The following is a 23,690-nucleotide window of genomic DNA, read 5'->3' as shown; positions in this document are numbered from 1 at the left end:
AGGCCAAGCTCGGGCTCGGCTCGGCTCGCTAACACCCCTAGGCTCACCTGAAAAGTTGGCTCTTCATTACAATAATGTGAGTGAATATTTGGCAACGCCAACTTTTCAGGTGAGGTCATACAATAGATGTTACATATGATACGTGCTGGATTAATTGTTTTCAGGTGAGGTCATACAATAGATGTTACATATGATACGTGCTGGATTAATTGTTATCAATACAGACGATGTCGCCTGAAAAGCCGAGAGACTGAGAGCACAACTTTTTAATTTGGCAATGCCATTTTCATTTTGGAAGACAGCGATAAAATAAGTATAACCACAGGTGAAGAGCAAACACCAATCCACTTCATACGACCCTAAGAAAGTAAGAATTAAGAAATCCCCGGGTAAATTTAAGGGTGATTTTACAGTACTTAAAACTGTCTCAAACATGATGGATCATCCATTGGCTTCAGAGAGAATGATCAAAATTCAGGGTGAAGTACCAGGGTGGTTGGTTGTTTATTCAGGAACATTACGGGTCAATATACTCTTGGATTGAACAAGCTTAGCTATGGAGAACAGTAAATGGAGGTCTATTACCTCTTTAATGGTCCAAATTTAATTCTAGGCCCCGATAGAATGGTTATTTCATTAGAAAAAGAAAAGGATCAATGAGTGAAAACAAAATGTGTAGAGACTACGGTGTCACATAATATTTCTCAAGCGAGGAAATGGACCAGAAAAGAAATGGAGAGGATTCTATTCCAAAAGAAACGTACAGAGTAATGTACTCAATACACAAGGTGGAGTGTAATAAGATTTTGGTCATGAACTGAAGGGTGCAAGAACTGCAACTCTGCAAGGGGAACTTCAAAGTGAAAGTCTCAACGTGGCCTCGAACTCTAAGAGAACAAATAACAACAATGAAGAAACAGCACACAAAAATAATTATACCTGCCTGTCTCTCACTCACTGTCACACTACTCGTTCCCTCGCCCTCAAGTGAAACTCTGCATCAGGCCACACGATGTGAAGCTCATCCTAAAACCCCAATCAAGAAAGTGAAAGAGCTAGTCTGTCAGCATAGGACCGGATTTCTACTAGCAAAGAGCCTATTTGCTGATCACTCAACCAGGGAACACCAAGAAGTTGAAACTAATTAGCCGGATTATTGCGAAATGATTATACCTGCCTTCCACACAACATAGTTGTGCCTCACTAACACCCTACTTGGTTCCTTCGTCCAGGAAGCGAACGTCATCCTAAAACCCCATAGGACCAGATTTCTACCAAGGAACTCGATGAAGTCGAAGCTAATCAGCCGGTCTATAACCGACAGAAAAAACAAGTGTACCACAAAACTACCCAATAATAATAACAAAATTAAATAAACAATCAAGTATGTACCATCCAAGGCAAAAGCCATGCTAACACCATATGTTCGAATAAATTCCACACACCAAAATAATCTAAACCTAAGCGTTTATCTCACAGAGAGTTAACTGGCAAAAGTATAAAATCTAAACAAGACATGGTATATATAGTTGGACCAGGACTTTCAAAACAGCAAGTAAAACTAGCAGGAGCACGACACGAACAATCAGCAGCTTCAGACAAAAACCTACCTTCCCTGGTCGCCAGCACAATTTACAAGACTTATCCACCGGACGACATTTCAGTTGTTCACTTTTGATCCCGAAAGATTACGAATAAAAACAGCAGCTTAGGGGTAACGAGGGGATATCAAACCAAAATTCCCCCAAACGGAACATGAAGGCAAGACTGATACCACCAAAATAGCAGATAAAATTTTCTTGAAACTCCTGCTACCAGAGTTTTTTTTTTAAAGAAAAAAAGAAAAAAAGCCTTTTTTTTTTTGGACTCTTTCATCTACGTTTCCACTTCTATTTAGCAAACTTTTTTTTGAAGATTTTTAATTTTTTTTTTGATTTTCAGGTTTTTTTAGCGTAAACTAAAGGTTTAATCTAATCTGCCTTGAGGGATGTGGTGCATCATTCAGCCAGACCATGACTGTGAACAAAATGTACTCACCAAGGACTTTACTCTTCAGTTTTACCCGCTAAATTGTGAGCAGCAAAGTTCTTGCTTGAAATAGTGGTCAGATCCACAAGATCAACACCCACTAGGATTTGTCTGATTGACAATTGTTTTTAATGCGCTTTTCGAATCGCCTGATGATGCTTGCAACGTAGAAGCACTACCATCTATCTGATCCTTGGCATTGCTACGATGATTGATCTTGTCATCCAGTGAGAGATTTTGAGTATGATCTGTCACAGCAGGCACAGATGGGCTTTTAGGCGACTGCGATCCTGAAGAAGCTGGAAACTGCACAGAGGGTGGAATTACCCATCTCTTCCAATCATCACGTTTCCTGATTTTCTCACCCTGCAAAATGATTCAAGTAAAATACATTTTACAGAGAATATTATTTTGGTAAAACAAAGGTCTCAATGTCTCATGTAACTAACCTGTACTTCCACAACAGTCGAGGACCTAACAGCTTCCAGTATTTGGTAAGTGTCATTAGTCAGATTACTAACCTGCAAGGGAGTATAAAATTAGTATCAAGACAAGGGTATGTACTATGTAGCATGACAAGCTAAAAGCCAATGCTCAAACAGTGTGAGCCTTGTGGCACAAGGCACATGCAACACGGTGGCCTAATCAGAAGTTTAGGCTGGATCAAAAATTTAGGAAGAAAAAAGTGGAGCAACAATTTAGGGGTTAGACATTGGAATGGAATGAAATGTCAAATATTATGGAAGGAGTTTGAATCGTGGGATAAGGGTTGGGTACGAGATTGGAGGGGGTGGAATGGATTTACATTTACCCAACACTAGTCCATTTCAAAACCTTCAACCAAACACCCCCTTAGAGCTTGCTTTGAGATGGTGAAATGTTGACAGAGTAGAGCTCAAAATAGGAAGACAATAGAGAGAGGAGTGGTGGTAGTGGTAGCATGTGAAAAATGAGAAAGAGAGTATAATAGTAACCCCATAAACAGGGGAATAGTTAGCCGCCTCTCCCTTAGGGTAATGATTACCACCATATGAGGGAAATAAACTAATAATTCCTCATCATCTCTTCTTTCCACACTCTACTTACCACAAATTTCCTCCACTTTCCCCTTGTTTTGAGATTCATTACCGCAGTTATAATTACCATCCCAAACAAAACCTTAGAAAGAGAAGAAAGAAATCCTTAAACGGAGAAAAACAGAGCACACTTTAGGAAGAGACCAGAATGTTTGTTTCAGTTAGTTCAGCGCCGATTAAAGAACTTATGAAAGATGTTCTATAACTCAAAGTCTCAAACTAATCAATAATGACCAAAGACACAAGTGTTTGTCCCCAACTTCAGTCCTCAATAGGAAGCTTAAAGTTCAGTCTTACCTACCCACCTTCCCTCTCCTACTCCTGCCAAATGGACGCTAACCATCCACCCACCACAACCTTAATGCACATGCTGCCTGACTTCCTCCGTCCCGTAGCCAAGCAACCTCCCTTGAGCTCTCCAAATTGAACTTCATCGGCCTCAAACATCGAGTCACGTTAACCTCCTTTGATTGCCACATACCCAAGCCACACAACGAGATGTGGAACGACGAAACATAAGCCTTACCAAAGGGAACAGGCGGTGGCAGCCCCTCTACAATGATGACATTTTGATCTTAATCACACATCTAGTAAAACTCTGATCATTATGGAAGTTGATCAAGAAAGAAAATGTGTGGTTGGTGAGTGTGTTGCAAAAAATTGGGTTGAATTTACAACTTTGATACAAAGAGAAAGTGTTGATGAAAACAAAAAATATCAAGGATTCAAGGGTTGTTTGAGTGATGGATGAAGTTGAAGGGGATGTCATTTTACAATTGGTGCGGTTATTAATTGAATAGTGGTGTTAATGGGCTTCCAAGCAATGGATTATTTAGTCGTAGGAGGGACATAAGCAAAACTCGAGTAAACCTTCTCTTTGACTTTACTTTAAACGACTATTTTTATTACTTCTGTGTATTGGTTTTGGGTTTCCTTGATCCTTGTGCAAAAATCCTGCAGGAAGTTTTAACTCAAATGGAGGGTCTACATAATAGCAAACTTGAATGAAACGGCCACTTCTACCTTGTTCTCTTCCCAGTCATTTACTAGAATTCCTATTGTAATAAATTATTATAAATCTCCCAATCAATAACAAAACAGTTTCAATTTTCCAGTACTGTAGACCAGTGGAGTGAGAATATGTTGCGAAGGATTTTGTGAAAATGATTAACACCATATGCAGGGTTCAAGTACAAGAAATGTCACCAAAAATCCTATTATCTTTAGGGGTTATCAACTCCTCTCCCATCGACGATGCTTGTTTAGATTAAGATAAGTAAAGGAACAACCGTATTAAATATTACTGCAAGGCAGTGTAGCACTTAGAAGCATTAATCCAATATACAGTAACAGATGACTACATCCAACCGGATCATAGTTAAAGGCAGGAAATAATTCAGGTGACAACTACAGCAACCACGAACATTGTTACGACTCAGAAAGAGCATCAGGAAGGAGAACTCACCTTGTTGAACTTAGAAATTAAGTCAACATGAACCCAGCCATTTTCATCCATGTGCTCCCGCAGATATGTGTCTCTAACTAAATTGTCAACACTGGCAGGAGAAAATAGAATACAATGATAGTTACATTAACTAAAGCATTGTCATTTGTCAACCATAATCAAAGGTACGCCTTACATGATATGAGTTCAAAAGAGTACCTGAAGTAATAGTTAATCTGTCTCTTCAACTCAGAAGAGAGCTCGGGACCTGGTAGGGGGAAATAAATTGGAGAATAAGGTGGCACAAGCTGCATACCTGGGGGGAGAAAAACTAGAGGCACATAAAAATATTAAAAACAATTATCATTGTAATGTGTAAACTCTGAAAGCACTAGAAAAATCTAGAAAAATACCAGGCATTCCAGGGTTTAGGAAAGGTGGCACAAGTGGTGGAGCATAAACAAACGGAGCAGAAGCAGGCGGGGCGACGACCAGGGCCCTTGGAGCACCTCTTGGCTGCATATCTCTTCCATTTAAACTCCTTTGATGGTTAAAATCATGATTACCACGTTCCTGATCATTACGTCGACCCCCATAATTCTGATGTGACCCGTCCCCACGTGGGTGGGGCCCTCCGTTCCCCTTCCTGAAAGGGTTACGCTGTTGATGATGATGATGCTCTCCACTGGCACTTCTCGGACCTGAATCTCTATGACTGTGATTTTGCACATTATCCATACCAGAACTTTCAGAAGAACGACTAGAATTATGTTTAGGAGAACCATGACTATGCTGATAATGAGCACCTTCACCAGCTGGTTGTAAAGATTGATGAGAGGGAATCCCATTACTCTGTGGATTACTCCCACCATCACGCTTGAACGACTTCTGCCTGGCAGGGCGGGAATGATTAGATGTCATATGTTGGTTCGAGTTGCTATTAATCGATTTCTGTGAAGCTGATGATTGTAACCGCGCTGTTGTTGCTGATGACGTATTGATTCCAGACACCTAAAGCATCCCAAACAAACAAAGCAAGTCAGCAAATATCAATATTTTAAATCCACCAAACTACATACATAAACTAGTAAAATTTCATCTCTAATTCATCATAAAGTTCAAAAATTTATCACATGATGCAACACTGTCAGCCTACAGCAATTGAAAAGTAACCCACATTAATCCAACGGATGATTGTTCTTAGCCTCGAATTACAATTCACATTCAACACATATGAGACATTCACAAGAAAAATTAATAATCATATATCACAAAAGATACCTACATTCAAAAGCACGTAGCTTTATAACCAAGCAAACACAAAAACAAAACCGAATACGAAAAAAAAAAAGTTATTCTTTAGTATCGAATACGATCACAGCTGATTTTACCCAATTTTACTCCTGCTTCAACAAAATTACACCGATCATGTACTGTAAATAATTTATTACACATAAAAACAAAAACTGATCAAAGTTTTCCGATTATAACACGAAAATCAATCAAATAACAGAAAACCCTAACATTCACTTTCAAAACATCACTGATACTAACAATCACATCGAATAAAAGATACCTACATTCAAAAGCACGTAGCTTTCATCCCAAGCAAACAAAAACAAACACACAAAATATCAAAATTAATCTAACGATTAACGAACCTGAGGCGAAAGAGTGGATCCAAAATCCGGAACAATAATCGGAGAATCGGAAGAAGAAGATAGCTTCGGAGAAGACTTGGTAGTACACTCAGAAAGTGACGGCCATAGCTCCGCTCCCATAACCACCGCAGCACCACCGCTTACAGCGGTTTCTCCATTAATCGACGACGTCGTCGGCTTCTTATTCCACGCTACCGGCTTCTTCGCATTGTTATCAACGCCGGCGCCGGTGTCAATCTCCGACACAATCTGATTCCACGGTGGAGATGTCGTCCTCTTTGGCGACATTCCGGCTGCCGATACGGCGGCGTTAGGGTTAGGGTTTGGTGGTTGATTGTTGTTTCCTTCAGCGGCCATTAACAAAATTAGGGTTTTTGTCACTTAAACACGATCAAATAACGACGAAATAGAAATAATAATAATAAATATTATAATTAAGGAAAAATGTTATTGGTTCTTAAGTATTATTATTTATTATTATTGTAATTAATTAGGGTGATTTGTGGGAGGAGGACGGATTAATGAGGAAGAGCACGCCGATCTCTCTCTCTCTCTAAAAAGGGGTGAAGAGAGAACGGAGAAAGAAAGAAAGAGGAAATTAAAAGTTTCCCGGAGAAACGAGTTTATTGTTTTGCTTCTATTTTATACGGACTAATATACTACTCGTACTAATATAAATAAACAAATAGTAGGTGTATGTAAATTCTTGTTTTAGATGGTCATTTAGGTCTAAAATAATAACAAGAAATTTATGATCATTTTATGGTCAAAACTTCAATGTAACCATAATGTTTGAATTAGTGTTATAATAATTAATATCTTATGATAATTTATTTTTTAGAAGTTGTCACATTATTTCAGACCAAACTGACTCGTTTGAAGGTAGACCAACTCTTCTAATAGTCTATTTTGGATTTTTTTCCGATATTTCACTAGGATTAGAATCGAGACAGGCTTTTCTTTATTTCCGTCTTTACCCTAGTTTGTCTTTAACCCAACTTTGTCTTGCCATATTTTTTTTCCCGTACCTCAACTACACCCGTTCATCCACCACCTCGTATTTTGATAATAAGTGTATCTATTTTTATCTTTTATCGTAATTATTACATGCTCTATTATCTGTTACTTATTATATACGGTTTTTTAGCTTTTAGTTGTAAAATTTTCTCACATTGAATTTATTGTGATACTTTATGAGATTGACTTTCAGAAACATACTCTTGGTGAATGACATCTTTGCAAATTTATAAAATCAGTTTGTACAAATGTTTAACGTAAGATAAAAGTTCTTGTGCAAGACGACTTAACAGAATAACAACTGAAGATAAAATTATAATTTTGTCAGTTAAATTTGGACATTGTCTTGATTATATTATAGATTAATGTTTTATAAACGTAGTTTATTTACATAATACGTGTTTTACTCAGCGCAATACTTTTTTTTACAATGTTTTCCATTTTTATGCTCCTGACTAAAATACTCACTAAATCACTTCTCTCAAATTCTAACTGATGTAAAACTATCACACGTTTTAACGTGTTTGAGTAAATTTGCAGCGGAATAAATGTTTAGGTGTTTTTATGTTTAAATTGGAACGAAAAATAAAGGGATGTGAAGCGAATTGCTCTCCTTCCTCGCAAGAAATTCGACGCAACTCACAACTGGCACTCAACCTCGCAAGACTGAATGTGTATTATCTCACCCTCGCAAGAACGAAATAGTAAATCTAATAACTCGCAAGCAATTAGAACTAACAAGAACTTCTTGTATTAATCTCTCCACTTGAATAAATAAAACTGAATATAATGACCCTTATTTATAGTGAAATAGATGACATAGAGACCTCTAAGGACTTCCTAATTCAGGTGTGTAAGCCTTACCTTAAACTGGCTCAAAGAACTTTCCTAAACTCGATCTTAAGATAATTGGGCAATTGGCAAATTGTCTTATTACAACTTTTCTAGGATTAGGAAAAAACAACTACTACCTTAAATTTATTGACTAAAATAAAATAAGGACATATAATAAATTATCAGCTATAGAACTGACATAGCCACCTTGAGATGCGTGCCCAGCAGCTCACTTAACCGTGTCCATTATCACGCCATCCTCATTCCTCCATGTTATCATATTTACTAAACTCGAGCCCATTTCAAAACCTTTGGAAATGTGAGTTACATTTCGAGAAATTAAGACTTCATTTTCTGTTAACCCCAATGCTCCCACATCATTCTCCCCTTCTTTTTGAGAATTTGACCTCAAATTATATTGTCGTCTTCAAGATATGGTGATAGATCTCCGACATTAAATGTAGCACTTACCCCTTCATATTCGCTTGGTAAGTCCAGCTTGTATGCATTCGACCCATAGCACTCTAACACTTTGAATGGTCCATCGGCTCTTGGCATCAACTTATTCTTCCTTTTGGACGGAAACCTTTCTTTCCTTAAGTATAACCAAACAAGATCACCAACTTTGAAAACGGGTTGTCTTCGTCTCTTCGATTCTTGTTTGCTTTGTCCTTGTATTTAACATTAGCCTTCTCGATTTGAGCTCTTACCTGTTCACAAGTGCGAAGAAAAGTAGCTTGCCTTTCTTTAGCCTCAAAACTCAAGACATCTTTCTTTGGTATAGGAACCAAATCGATAGAAAGATACGGATTGATCCCATATACAATCTTAAATGGTGCTCGACCCGTTGTAATCGATGGGGTTCGATTATAGGCAAACTCGGCATGAGCTAGTTTGATATCCCAATCTTTCGTGCTCTTGCTCACTAGACCTCTCAATAAGCTCCCAAATGTCCGATTAGTCACCTCGGCATGTCCATCGATTTGGGGATGATGGGACGTACTAAACAGCAACTTCGTACCAACCAACCTCCACAATGTCTTCCAAAAGTAGCTCAAGAACTTAACATCTCGATCCGACACAATGGTAAGAGGAATACCATGTAATCTCACAATCTCCCTAGAATAAAGTTCAGCAACTTTTATAGCATCATCGGTTTTATGACATGGAATAAAATGAGCCATCTTTGAGAATCGATCCACAACGACCATAATCGAATCCTTTCTATGTTGAGTTATAGGTAAACCAAGTATGAAGTCCATACTTACCTCGTTCCATGGCTGCGTAGGTACTGGTAAGGGCGTGTATAACCCTTTGGTGAATGAACTCTTTGCCTTTTGACACACCACGCACTTAGCCACAATATTTTGTACATCGTTGATCATATTAGGCCAATAAAAGTGTTCACTTACAATATCATAAGTCTTGTTGGCACATAAATGACCAGCAATAGCTCCTCCATGCGCCTCTCAAACTAAGAGTTCATGAATCGATCCTTGAGGTATGCATAATCGATTCCCTTTAAACAAGTATCCATCTTGAACCGTGAATAACCCCGTAGGTTCAATAAGTTCCTTAGCAAAGTTAGGATCCTCTTTGTACAACTCCTTGATATGTCAAACCCAAGCAATCTCGCATCAAGCTCAACTAACAACACATGTCTTCTTGAAAGCGCATCAGCCACTACATTTGAGCTTCCCGTCTTATACTTCGATGAAAAAGTAAAAGATCGTAAAAACTCCACCCATTTAGCATGTATTGGATTCAATTTTTACTGCCCATGAATATGTTTTAAAGCTTCATGATCGGAATGCAACACGAATGGTTTAGGTCGCAAATAACGAATCCAATGATCTAAAGCTCGCACTATCGCATAAAACTAATTATCGTAAGTCGAATAGTTCAACCTTGCACCACCCAACTTCTCGCTAAAGTACGCAATGGGGCGTTTCTCCTGCACTAGTATGGCACCAATACCAACACCGCTTGCATCACACTCAACTTCGAACAATTTATCAAAATTTGGAAGTGCTAAAATAGGCATGGAACATAGCTTACTCTTTACCTCCTCAAACGCCTTTTGTGCACTCGTAGTCCACACAAACTCGCCTGCCTTTGTCAATTCCATGATAGGAGCTATCATTGAACTGAAACTTTGAATAAAACGTCTATAAAATGAAGTTAGGCCACGAAAACTTCGTACCTCCGTAGTAGATTTAGGAATAGGCCATGCTTGAATAGCTTCTATTTTTGACGGATCCATACTCACTCCATCTTTTCCCACGATGTAACCAAGGAATGTTACACTAGGAACCATGAATGTACACTTCTCGAGCTTACCAAATAACTTCTGTTTCTCAACATCTCGAACACAACTCGAAGGTGTTGCTTGTGTTCCTCTTCATCCTTGCTATAAATCAGAATGTCATAAAGATAAATGACCACAAATTTATTAAGAAGCGGCCTCAATACCTCATTCATGAGTCTCATAAACGAACTAGGTGCATTGCATAACCCGAAAGGCATCACAAGCAATTCGTATAGTCCTTACTTCGTTTTGAATGCGGTCTTCCATTCATCTCCTTCTCGAATCCTCATTTGATGATATCCACTTCTTAAATCCAGTTTTGAGAACACACAGGAACCAGTAAGCTCATCTAACATATCATCGAGCCTAGGCATAGGAAAACGGTATTTGATTGTGATATTATTCACCGCTCTACTATCGATACACATTCGCCAAGTTCCATCTTTCTTAGGCACGAATAGAGCCGGTACAGCACACGGACTCAAGCTCTCTTGCGCATAGCCTCGATCAATTAGCTCTTGCACTTGTCTTTGCAACTCCTTTGCTTCTTCGGGATTGCATCTATAAGCGGGCTTATTAGGTAAAGAAGCTCCTGGAATCAAATCAATTTGATGCTCAATGCCCCGTTTTGGAGGTAGTCCGTTAGGAAACTCCTCTGGAAATACGTCTCCAAATTCGATCAACAAGTCTTGTATTGCTGTATTGTTGCTGAATCACTTGCTAATTCACGCATCAACAACACATAAGTAGGATCTCCATGAATCAATGCATCCTCAATATCGTTTGCTTCTAAAAATAAGCTCCCTTTAACACTTGGCTTCTTCTTCTTACTCTATGACAAAGAATTAAGATGATACTTTGCCTTTCCTTTAGTCACAATGTAAACATTACTCCTTCCTTCATGTTACTTTTCGATCAAATTGCCATGGTCGTCCCAAAAGGATATGACAAGCACTCATCGGTATCACATCACACCACACCTCATCCTCATATAGCCCAAATTCGAATGAAATTAAATATTTTTTCTTCATTTGAGTTCCATTGTTTCCATCAAGCCAATGCAACTTATAAGGTTTAGGGTGATTTCGACTTGACAATTTCAATTTATCGACCAAATCCCTCGACACCACATTAGTACAAGATCCACTATCAATAATAAGGTTGCAAAGTTTATTTTGTACCTTACATCAAGTGTGAAAAATCTGCTCCCTTTGCTCATCTTCAACCATAGTAGCCTCGGCATGTAGATTACGAATCACTAATGCTTCCCTTTCTCCATCATTATAAGGATCAACCACATGAACCTCCTCTTCCTTGTCTTCACTTGCTGCCTCCTCCGTCTCTTTCTCACGTTCAGGTAGTATAAAGTTTGGAATCATATCACATAATTCATCAATTGTTAGGACACGCTTTTGTGGACATTCGTTAGCAATATGTCCATAACCTTGGCATTTGAAACAACGCCTCAATGAATTCCCTTTGTTCGCCACAACACCACTCTTAGCTTTGTCCTTAACTTCCTCCTTTTGAATCTCCTTAGGCTAACTTTGTGGTGGTTTGGAATAAGAACTCGAGCTAGGACTTGATACGTATGGCGGGACGATTAATAAACGACCTGATGCGAATATCGACCACATGGAAGAGGTTGTGCTTAATTTAGAGGACCAAGCAAAACCAAGCCCAAGTAATGCATTATTCACACACAAAATTGGATGGGCTCAAATAAAAGAATGGAAATATGTGCAATCGAGACTCAAGGCCGTGGGAACGCTGAAACCGTGTGGGAACAATGAAAGTGGCGGCATAAAGCAAGGGGAGAGGGAAGTGGCGGCATCCAACAAGGGGAGAAGAATCCTATTCTTAGCTTTTTGCATTTTCAAACTAGGTAGAATAAAAGTTGACAAAATAGTCTAGTTTGTGAGTTCTATGTTCATTCATCCTAGAAACTTACAAACTAGCATTAAATGCTTGCTTGGAGGCCAAGGTTTTTTATCCTATATAAGGACCTAACCTCCTCTTTTGTAAATCATCCAAGTTGAAGTAAAAACCTTTTAGAGAGAGAAACTTTTTTGTTTCAATCTTTTTCAAAGAGTCGATGATTTCGAGTCTTGCCTTGAACTAAGGACGTGCTCCGCAGTTTAAGTTGAATTGCTTGACGCGTTTCGAGTAATTCCCCATTGTTATCACTATAGGTCTAGTGATACCAAATATCCCATTGTTTTCGATCTCTTCTCAAGGAATCGAAACAAATATCCTTTATCTTTTGCACAACAAAAACCCAAAAACAAAACAATTAAGTCTTCCGCTCCGTATACGCATCAAATGGTATCAGAGCTTCGGCTCTTGATCACCCCAAAAAAATCAAGACGGTCCTAAGGAGGTCCCAATCAGTTGATAGTTGAATATCCAACGCGCTTGGTATTCAAAGATTACACTCAGCGAGGTAGTTGAGGTTTAATCGATTGGATCTTGAAGGCACGAATGAACAAAAAAAAAAAAAACACAAAAATCACTGTTCACGGTACTGTTCACCTTCAAAAAAAAACAAAAAAAAGAAAGAAAGAGTTTCGAAATTTCAAAAAAAAAAAAAAAGGGAAACATCAAAATGAACTTCGACGATCCCAACTTTCTTGAGAATCTTCAAAGAGCCTTGAAAAAGTTACAAGAAAACGATTCCAAGTGGTTGCCTAGACGAGAACGAACCGTTGAAGAGTTCGAAGTGAGTGAACTACCCGAGTTCACGGGAGGCACGGACCCAAAGGACTACCTCGAATGGGAACGGAAAGTCGAACGAATGTTTGATTTTGAAGTTCTGGATGACGCGAAACGCTGCAAGTACGCTATTCAAAGACTTAGTGGAGGGGCTTCACTATGGTACGAGAGTTTGAAAGCAAGGCGTGCTCGCGCTGGGAAAAGGAAATTATCTTCTTGGGATTCTCTTAAACGCAAGTTGCGTAAGAAATATGTTCCAGCAACTTATACGCTTACGACTTATCGTAAGATCGCCAATCTCAAACAATGGAGCACGACGAATAGTGTTGGCGAACCCAAGTCGGCTGCCACCCCAAGTTCCGAGGCAAGAACGCCCGATTCCAAGGAAACAAGTCTCTCCAAAGTACGATGTTTAAAGTGTCCGGGGTGTGGTCACTATCAAAGCGCGTGTCCAAATGAACGATTGAACACCTTGAGAGACACTGTTGCTTATCAGGATGAGTTGTTTGATGAGGAGGAACGAATGAGTGATGTGTTCAATCTCGAAGAAGGAGAAAATGACGAGATTATTACAATAGAGCTATTGAGTGATGATGATCAACTTAAAGATGTGATTGAAGAGGACTTATTTTCTTTTGAGGATGAACCTCATACAAAAGGTACTTCTTTATTTGATCCAAATCAACCAATTGTTTTTGATGAAGAATTGGAAGGAGTTTATGATGAAACTCACATCGAAGAAAGTGATCATACAAGTTATGACGATGCAACTCAAGACAATCCTAATCTTGTGCCAATCTCGGATGAGGAATTCAAGGATGTCTTTCCCAAGAACCTACCCGTTGGTTTACCAACTATTAGAGGGATCGAACGCTAAATTGATCTCATTCCCGAAGCATCGTTACCGAACAAAGCGGACTATCGATGCAACACGTTGGAAACAAAAGAGTTGCAACGACAAATGGAGGAGCTAATGGATCGAGGCTATGTTCGTGAAAACCTGATTCCATGTGCCGTCCCTACTCTACTTGTCCCAAAGATGGATGGGACGTGGCGAATGTGCATTGATAGTCAAGCCATGACCAACATAACTATCAAATATCGTTTTCCTACCCCAAGGCTTAACGACATGCTTGATGAGTTACATGGGTCCGAGATCTTTTCTAAGATCGACTTGAGGAGTGGTTATCACTAGATGCGAATGAGAGAAAGGGATAGGTGGAAAAACGCGTTCAAGAATAGACATGGGTTATACGAGTGGGCCGTCATGCCATTCGGATTAACCAATGCTCCGAGTACTTTTATGCGACTCATGAACGAGGTACTCAAACCTTTCTTGAGCAGATTTGTTGTCGTCTATTTGGATGACATTTTGGGGTACAATCGAACTGGGAAAGAACATTCCCTACACCTTCGAGAGGTTTCCGACATACTTCGAGGGCAGAAACTCTATGAAAAGAAGTAGAAGTGGTCGTTGTGGGTCGAGAGTGTCATCTTTCTCGACTATATAGTATCTAAAGACGGGGTTTCGGCGGATCAAATCAAACTTGAAGCAATCAAGTCATGGCCTACTCCTGAGACCACCACGGAGGTCCGATCATTTCATGGATTCGCATCATTCTATCGGAGGTTCATTCGGGACTTTAGTACCATTACTAGTCCTATCACCGAGTGTACGAAAAGGGGAACCTTCGTATGGACCCCAGCCGCTCAAAAGGAGTTCGAAACCATTATTCCGAAACTTTGCGAGGCACCGTTATTGGCACTCCCGGATTTCACTCAACCATTTGAGATGGAATGTGACGCAAGCGGTGTTAGAATTGGAGCCGTACTAATACAAGGAAAGCGACCCATCGCTTATTTCTCCGAGAAATTGAATGGAGCCCGGCTCAATTACTCGACGTACGACAAAGAATTTTATGCTATCGTGAGAGCTCTTCAACGTTGGAGTCACTACCTTTGGCCGAGTCATTTCATCCTCCACTCGGACCACGAATCACTGAAGCACATCAATGGACAACAAAAGTTAAATCCACGGCATGCCAAGTGGGTGGAGTTCCTACAATCCTTTCACTTTTCATCAAAGTGTAAACGTGGCAAGAGTAATGTGGTGGCCGATGCTCTCTCACGACGGTACTCATTATTAAACGTGCTCGATGTCCGATTACTTGGATTTGAGGCATTGAAGGATTACTACGAGCATGATCCCGACTTTGGAGAAACCTTCGAAACTTGCAAGTCCGGAACTCATGATCAGTTCATTATTCCAGATGGTTTCCTCTTCAAGGATAAAAGACTTTGTGTTCCAAAACTTCCAACTCGGGAGCTCCTTATTCGAGAAGCTCATGAAGGTGGACTTGGAGGACATTTCGGGGTAAACAAAACTGTAGATATTCTCAAAGAGCATTTCCATTGGCCCCAACTGCAGAAAGACGTGCAGGATGTGATACGAAGGTGGGAACCGTATCAAGTCAAAGAACCGTATCAATCACCAATTGACAAATACATTGATGAGAAGCTACATGGTGGGAACTCTAATTTCTTATTAAGATCGATTTGCATGGAAGCTCATGATGATCTTGTTGTTTCAAGCAACCACTATTTGGATGTTGGTAGAATTGTGCATAAAAGGTGGTGGGAAGGAAATCACAAGAAAGTAAAGCACAAGCAAAGATGGCACAAAATGGTTGTGATTTACAATACTCATTACAAATTCGAATCACCGGAGATGGATAAACGTGAAGACTACATTGAAGATCATGAGCTGAAGAAAAGATCAACGGGGTGCGTAAACTACTTCATGTTCTTAATCAAGTTTGAATCTAACTACCAGATTTGTTTTTATCCCGGTGGCATCAAGGAATCGACTACGTGTTCGGGTTTGTTCGGGTTTATAATATTCATCTTTGATCCCTAAGATATCGAGGCAAGAATTGAGGACAATTCTTTTTTAAGGGAGAGAATTTGATGCGTATGGCGGGACGATTAATAAACGACCTGATGCGAATATCGACCACATGGAAGAGGTTGTGCTTAATTTAGAGGACCAAGCAAAACCAAGCCCAAGTAATGCATTATTCACACACAAAATTGGATGGGCTCAAATAAAAGAATGGAAATATGTGCAATCGAGACTCAAGGCCGTGGGAACGCTGAAACCGTGTGGGAACAATGAAAGTGGCGGCATCAAGCAAGGGGAGAGGGAAGTGGCGGCATCCAACAAGGGGAGAAGAATCTTATTCTTAGCTTTTTGCATTTTCAAACTAGGTAGAATAAAAGTTGACAAAATAGTCTAGTTTGTGAGTTCTATGTTCATTCATCCTAGAAACTTACAAACTAGCATTAAATGCTTGCTTGGAGGCCAAGGTTTTTTATCCTATATAAGGACCTAACCTCCTCTTTTGTAAATCATCCAAGTTGAAGTAAAAACCTTTTAGAGAGAGAAACTTGTTTGTTTCAATCTTTTTCAAAGAGTCGATGATTTCGAGTCTTGCCTTGAACTAAGGACGTGCTCATGATTTAAGTTGAATTGCTTGACGCGTTTCGAGTAATTCCCCATTGTTATCACTATAGGTCTAGTGATACCAAATATCCCATTGTTTTCGATCTCTTCTCAAGGAATCGAAACAAATATCCTTTATCTTTTGCACAACAAAAACCCAAAAACAAAACAATTAAGTCTTCCGCTCCGTATACGCATCAGGACTAGAACCTGCTCCTTTCGAATAAGCATTGGGTCTCCTTGCTTTGTCATCTTTCTCAAACTTTAGAGCCAATCTACAAACATCATCAAATCCTTCGTAGCTTTGATTTTCAACTCGTGTTGCAAGTGAAGGTGTTAAGCCTTTGAGAAATCTAGCCACTCTTAGCTCTTCTTTCTCATCAAGATCACAAAGAATCGACATCCTCTCGAACTCCTTAAGATAATCAGTAACGGGCAGGCCTTCTTATGATAAAGATTGTAGCTTTAGATAATTCTCTTATTCATAATCTCTTGGCACGAATCGTTTCATTAAGTATTTCTTCAATTTCTCCCAAGAATCAATTTTAGGTTTTCCAGCCTTCTTTCTTTGTTTCTTTAAATTTTCATACCATAAAGAAGCATATTTAGTAAGTTTAAGAATAGCTACCTTGAATTGCTTCTTATCATCGTAGTCCTTGTATTCGAAAACCCGTTCTGTTTGTCGAATCCAATCCATGAACTTCTCTGGGTCCATATCACCATTAAACTCCGAGATATCAAGCTTCAAACCACGATCATCATCATTCTTGTCTTTTGTCTTTCCCTTTGGACGTGGTTCTTCTATCTCTGACTTAGAATGGCTATCCTCGTCGCCCTTCTGCTTCTCTTTGTTCTTTAACGTGGCACCAATATTCTTTAGAACGTAGGACATCTTAGCCACCTCGTGCTTTAGCTCTTCATGCCCTTCTTGCCAAGTCTTTGGGACGTTATCTTCCTTGCTAGAATCAGCGTCGTCTGATCTCGTCATCTCCCAAGATTAATTTGTTAAGCAACAAATTAAAAACTTGTCTTCTGTACCAATTTGATGTAAAACTATCAAACGTTTTAACATGTTTGAGTAAATTTGCAGCGGAATAAATGTTTAGGTGTTTTTATGTTTAAATTGGAACGAAAAATAAAGGGATATCAAGCGAATTGCTCTCCTTCCTTGCAAGAAATTCGACTCAACTCACAACTAGCACTCAAACTTGCAAGACTGAATGTGTATTATCTCACCCTCGCAAGAACGAAATAATAAATCTAATAACTCGCAAGCAATTAATACTAACAAGAACTTCTTGTATTAATCTCTCCACTTGAATGAATAAAACTGAATACAATAACCCTTATTTATAATGAAATAGACGACATAGAGACCTCTATGGACTTCCTAATCCAGGTGTGTAAGCCTTATCTTAAACTGACTCAAAGAACTTTCCTAAACTCGATCTTAAGAGAATTGGCAAATTGCCTTATTACAAGTTTTCTAGGATTAGGAAATAACAACAACTACCTTAAATTTATTGACTAAAATAAAATAAGGACATATAATAAATTATCAGCTATAGAACCGACATAGTCACCTTGAGATGCGTGCCCAACAGCTCACTTAACCGTGTCCATTATCACTCTATCCTCATTCCTCCATGTTATCATATTTACTAAACTCGAGCCAATTTCAAAACCTTTGGAAATGTGAGTTACATTTAGAGAAATTAAGACTTCATTTTCTGTTAACCCTAATCACTAGTAGAAAAAACCATCGCGACGCCCTTATCGTGGCGGTTCCAATAGAAACGCCGCAAAAAGCCCAAAAAAATTGGTGGGAATGAATTTTAATGTTGTAGGAGGTCTATTGTGGCGGTTTAAATTAGGAACCGACGTGATAATAGAACTTATTTATAGCGGTTTCAAATTAAAAACGCCACTATAAGTCAATTGCGACAGTTGTATTAACAACCGACGTTATTAACGATGCTAAAACAATGTTAGGTGACATAGTTTTTTTAATGAAAATCCGTCGTTTTAGATGTTTGTGGCAGCCACAATTACAACTGACATTAAGAATAACAAAAACCCTTTGGCATTCACATAATTAATTGTATTACTTCTTCATCTTCCTAAACCGTAATGGCATATATTATTAATTGGCTTCTCCATCATTACTTCCCACGCCGACCACCGTCAACTCCTGCTAGCGTCAACTGCCATTACCTAAGATCCCTCGTGTGCCCGCCTTTGCTTTAGCCAGCAGTTCGCAATCAGGTATGATGTTTTCTTTCAATTTTTTTTTTGAGAAGTCATCGAAAATCATCTGTTTTTCGAGAATTTGATTTCGTTTCTCACTGAATATCAGTTTTCTTATTAGTTTTCGTTTACAGATTCTATTATTATTATTATTATTATTATTATTATTATTATTATTATTATTATTATTATTATTATTATTATTATTATTATTATTATTATTATTATTATTATTATTATTATTATTATTATTATTATTATTATTATTATTATTATTATTTTATTTATTATTATTATTATTATTATAAAAGGATACGCGCAGCTATCATTAATAGAAAAACAAAAGTTTACATGAAATTGGTGGGGAGCCGAGAAACAAGCTGGGCTCCCACACCCTTAGCAACAGCAAAGCTAAGTCTAGTAAAAATGTAAGCGGCCACCCGAGCCCCCGCATCCTGAGATACCGAGAATTTCTGGATCCGCTTGAGCAAGGCAACAGCATCCGAACCCAGCTCCCCAAGTGATGAGAGGGAAAAGGGAAGGAAACCATAACCCGCTGTTATTATTATTATTATTATTATTATTATTATTATTACTACTACTACTACTACTACTACTACTACTACTACTATTATTATTACCCCTATATTTTTGAAAATATAATTGGTATCCCAAAATTTAGTAAAATATTCTAAAAATACTCAAATTACTAAAAATCACATTTTTAATATGTAAATTTTGTAAGGAAAATAGGTTTACAGTTGAGTAGACGGTGTTTATCTTAATGACATGACAAATTATTGCCAAAAAACCAATAAAAAATGTATAAATTAAACATTTTAAAGAGACGGATTAAAGCATTTTGGGTATCTTAAGATTTTTTCATCACCACTGGAATTTTTGAAAAGCGAGAGGTGTCACGTAGAATTCGAATAAATATATGGGTATCATGTAGAAAACCCCTATTAATATAAACAACATGAAAATATAGAAAACACATTACATTTTCCTTTAATATCGATCTTCAGTTAAATATGTATACGTCAACAATAAAACATTGATTATGACTAACTAAATATTACTTTTAGTTAAATATTTTATATGTTATCTTATAAAAATGATATTTGAGAAAGTTCAACAACCTATTTTATTTACGGGCAAACTCTTAAACATCATTATATATAGTTGTAAAAAACAAAAGGTGCAATTTTATTATAGATATGTTTGACACATAGCACATGTGAGACACAACCAAAACACTTGAATAAGTTTAGTTTGGACCCTATATGTTTGATACATAAATATCAAATGTTATACATTTAAAATTAAAAATTGCATAAAATTATATTCACATCATTTTGAACAAATATTTTAACTGATTTGGAACATAACGTATCGTGAAATGATATAATGTGATAACTTAATGTTGATTGTTGCATAATTCGAATAAAGTTTATTTTAATTAATATGATATTTGATTAGTTACATTTTGTTTTTGTAAAACGTTGATCATCCGTACTTAACTATAACTTATTAGTTTTAATTAAAATTATATGTTTTTTATTTTAAAACACTGAACTCAAACCTAAAATAAATAGAATTTGAGAAGAAAAAAATAATTTATTTTTACTTATAGGTAAAATATTAAAGGTTATATATAAATTATATTATTTTCTTCAATTATAATAATAAAATTTTAAAACAGACCGGTGAAACGCGGAATACTACCTAGTATAATAGAGAAATGGGAAGAACATTAGTTTTGGAGGGAGTAATAACTAGGAAAATAGTTTGGTATTTCCACGTGACATTCTCTAATCTCCTATATATAAAAGACGAGTTATTTATACACTTCTGATTGGTTCCTTAAATTTAGGAATTTACAATAGACTTTTCCCATCCATACCCCACTACTAAAAGCCATCAATTTCTTTCATTTATTTCCTCTAAAATTACTTAATTAAGTATGACCTTAAAATTTACATTATATAATGTCTTTTTTTGTGGTTTTATTTCTCCATATATAAATTTACAAAATGTAATTAAAACTTACTAGATTAACAAAAATAGTTTATTCCTTGAATAATTAAATTAAAAATTATAGTATTAATATATAGTGATATTAGGAAAATAATAAAAACTAAGGGGTCGTTTGGTTACCACTTGAAAAACACGGGAATTAGAAAATAATAAAAACTAAGGTTGTTTGATTGCCATTTTTGGGGAGAATATAGGAATTGGAACTTCTCAGGAACTTTCAATGGCTACATGATGTGGGAAATGACTTACCTACTTTCCCCTTGGTCATTGGAAGTTCTTGTGGAAATTAATACTTGCATGGGCAACCAAACAATTTTGCCAAATTCACCTGAATTAGATAATGGAACTTAATTCCTATGAATTGCAAGTTTCTAGGAAGTTGAAATTCCTTGATCAACCAAACGACTCCTAAGATTACGATGATATAATCCATTAAGAATTTATTCAATCTTGCTGCATAATAATACATGACAAAAACTATTAAAATTGAACGTTTGCCATGAAATAATAATAATAGTAATAATAAAATTTGTACAAATATAAAAAATCTCATATATGAAATTATTGTTTACCCTTAAATATATTTACGAATGACTTTTTTATGTACAAAATCAAGGATGACCATAAATATCATGTTATATTAACCTCATATATTAGAGTGGTGAGTATTGAGAGAGAAGTTAATTCGATTAGTTTAATTAGTAGTGATGAAATCTGTTGTCGTCAGAATGAAAACCGTCTTTTTTTCCCCTAAACTATATGTACATTAATCATGTTAATGATGAAAAACATATTATGTCGTCGGAATGAAAAACGTTAATTAAATTCATGTACATCGAATCTCCAATTATGGACTATTTTCATTGTGTCGACATTCACATTTATCCAATAATAACACATGTTATTCCGACCCGTGCATTATTTGCACGGGATTAAAACTAGTTTATATAAAACCTGATGTAGATTGTAACTTTGTACGTGAAAATTAGACATCATTCCAGTTATAGATAGTTGTTGAAATCATTTAGATTCACATTTGCGATCAGTGATTACTAATTAGTAAGTTAGGTAAGTTCTATACGATACCATATCGTATTGAAATATTGTGAAACAAATAAAAAAATGTACTAAAATAATAAATACAACAAAAATATATATAGATAACCAAGTCATTGATAATTTATAAAATATATTCCCTTCAAATAAATTGAGGGTTGAAAAAAGAATTTAAAGCTTTAATTTTCGGAAATTTTATGTTGTGTTATTGGGGTGTGCCACATTGAACATCATACCCTTCTTTTTCAATTAGAAAACTTTGATAGACCATATATTGTATTTATGAGTTTTTGAAAGTGACAATTTTTTTGATTGAAATTGATATTTCTTACGAGAACTATGATTTGAAAAAAAAAATGTTGGCTTTTAAAACCGAGGTTAGGCGTTTTTGTGTGTCAAAGTATCTCTTTGCCACAAGTTATAAAAGCGGTGAGTTTTCTTCTTTTCAAGTTAACCGTCTTACAAAATTTTGGTTTGGTAAAAAATCATGTTTCCTAAACTCGTGATCATGAGTTTAGTCAGCCACGATTTTTTGTTAAAAACAAGAGGTATCACGTGCAAAATAGCAAATCTGAATTATATGGAAAATTAATAATAAATCATGATTTATTTCAGGGTTCTTTTTAGGAATAACACTAATTATGCTCCATCTTCTCAAAATAAACCCAGCTACATTTTAAATAAACCAAAGTTTGGATACCTTTATTTTGAAAATAGATTCACTCAATATTTGACGTATTGTTTAAGGTTAACGTTTATGAGGCGATAACAGGGCAGATGTGGCACATGCGTGGCATGACACGACATTGCTAATAATAAATAATTATATATATATATATATATATATAATTATATATATATATATGTAGATTTGGGATCCTATGAGAACCAACAAGATAATGAGAACCATGAGAACCACTTATAATTGAACCAAACTTTGTAATTAACGCGGCCATCACCCAAACCCGTCCGTCATTTTCATTTTACAACTTCCCCTTTTCACTCATCTCCCTTTCTCTCTCTTCGGGAAAAAACGTTCTAGATCCTTCCTCCATTTTCGAGCATCACAAATCTTCCGATCAACTTCCTCGTCCATCAAAATCTTCGACGCTTTTCCCAGCAACAGATCTTGGTAATTCAACGAGGTAAACTTCCGATATTCATGATTAATTTTAAGCGAAATTAGGGTTTCTGTGTTTCTGTCTTTGCAATTTTTATGTCACCTAAATTAGTTGAACTTAAGCCTTCATTAATATTTTATAGTCGGAATTATGAATTATGTTTGTCAAATTAGGTACATTAGTTGAAATCATGAAATTAGGAACTGATTTTGCGAAATTAGGGTTTCAGTGTTTCTGTGTTTGTAATTTTTACATTTGTCGACCATATTAGTTGAATTTACGCTTTCATTAATGTGTTACAGTCGGAATAATGAATTATGTTTGTTAAATTAGGGTTTTGGTGAATTCGATTGGGGAAACTTGGAAATGACAACGACTAGAGACTAATAATTCAATTGATAAACCATACCCGAAATTAGGGTTTCAGTGTTTCAGTGTTTGTAATTACGCAATAATCAAACCCTGATTCGCCATGTTGTTGATGTTTGTTACTGATTTTCTACTAAAATTGTTTAAATCTCAAGCTCAAACAATGCATACTAAGTAAAGCTACTAACGTTAGTAACTATTCCACTGACTCAAGTAACTTTTTACATATTTTCTCCATTTACAAGTATTCCTTCTTTTCAATTCTGTATACAGAA

The 23,690-nt window shown here is 36.8% G+C and overlaps 1 protein-coding gene across 1 annotated transcript; it reads right to left on the bottom strand.

Moving 5' to 3' along the window:
* Positions 1-1,354: 1,354 nt before the first annotated feature.
* LOC141643341 (uncharacterized) lies at positions 1,355-6,837 on the bottom strand. Its single transcript, XM_074452472.1, has 6 exons — positions 6,210-6,837; positions 4,962-5,559; positions 4,768-4,879; positions 4,570-4,660; positions 2,478-2,549; positions 1,355-2,394 (listed from the first exon to the last, which is right to left on the bottom strand). The coding sequence occupies exons 1-6, from the start codon at positions 6,564-6,566 to the stop codon at positions 2,119-2,121; spliced, it is 1,506 nt and encodes a 501-aa protein (XP_074308573.1). The 5' UTR covers positions 6,567-6,837; the 3' UTR covers positions 1,355-2,118.
* Between the last annotated feature and the right edge of the window lie 16,853 nt (positions 6,838-23,690).

Source organism: Silene latifolia, chromosome 2 (genome assembly GCF_048544455.1).
Source record: "Silene latifolia isolate original U9 population chromosome 2, ASM4854445v1, whole genome shotgun sequence".
Taxonomy (NCBI): Eukaryota; Viridiplantae; Streptophyta; class Magnoliopsida; order Caryophyllales; family Caryophyllaceae; genus Silene; species Silene latifolia.
The sequence above is the reverse complement of the archived record's forward strand: the minus strand, read 5'-3'. Positions and strand labels throughout refer to the sequence as shown.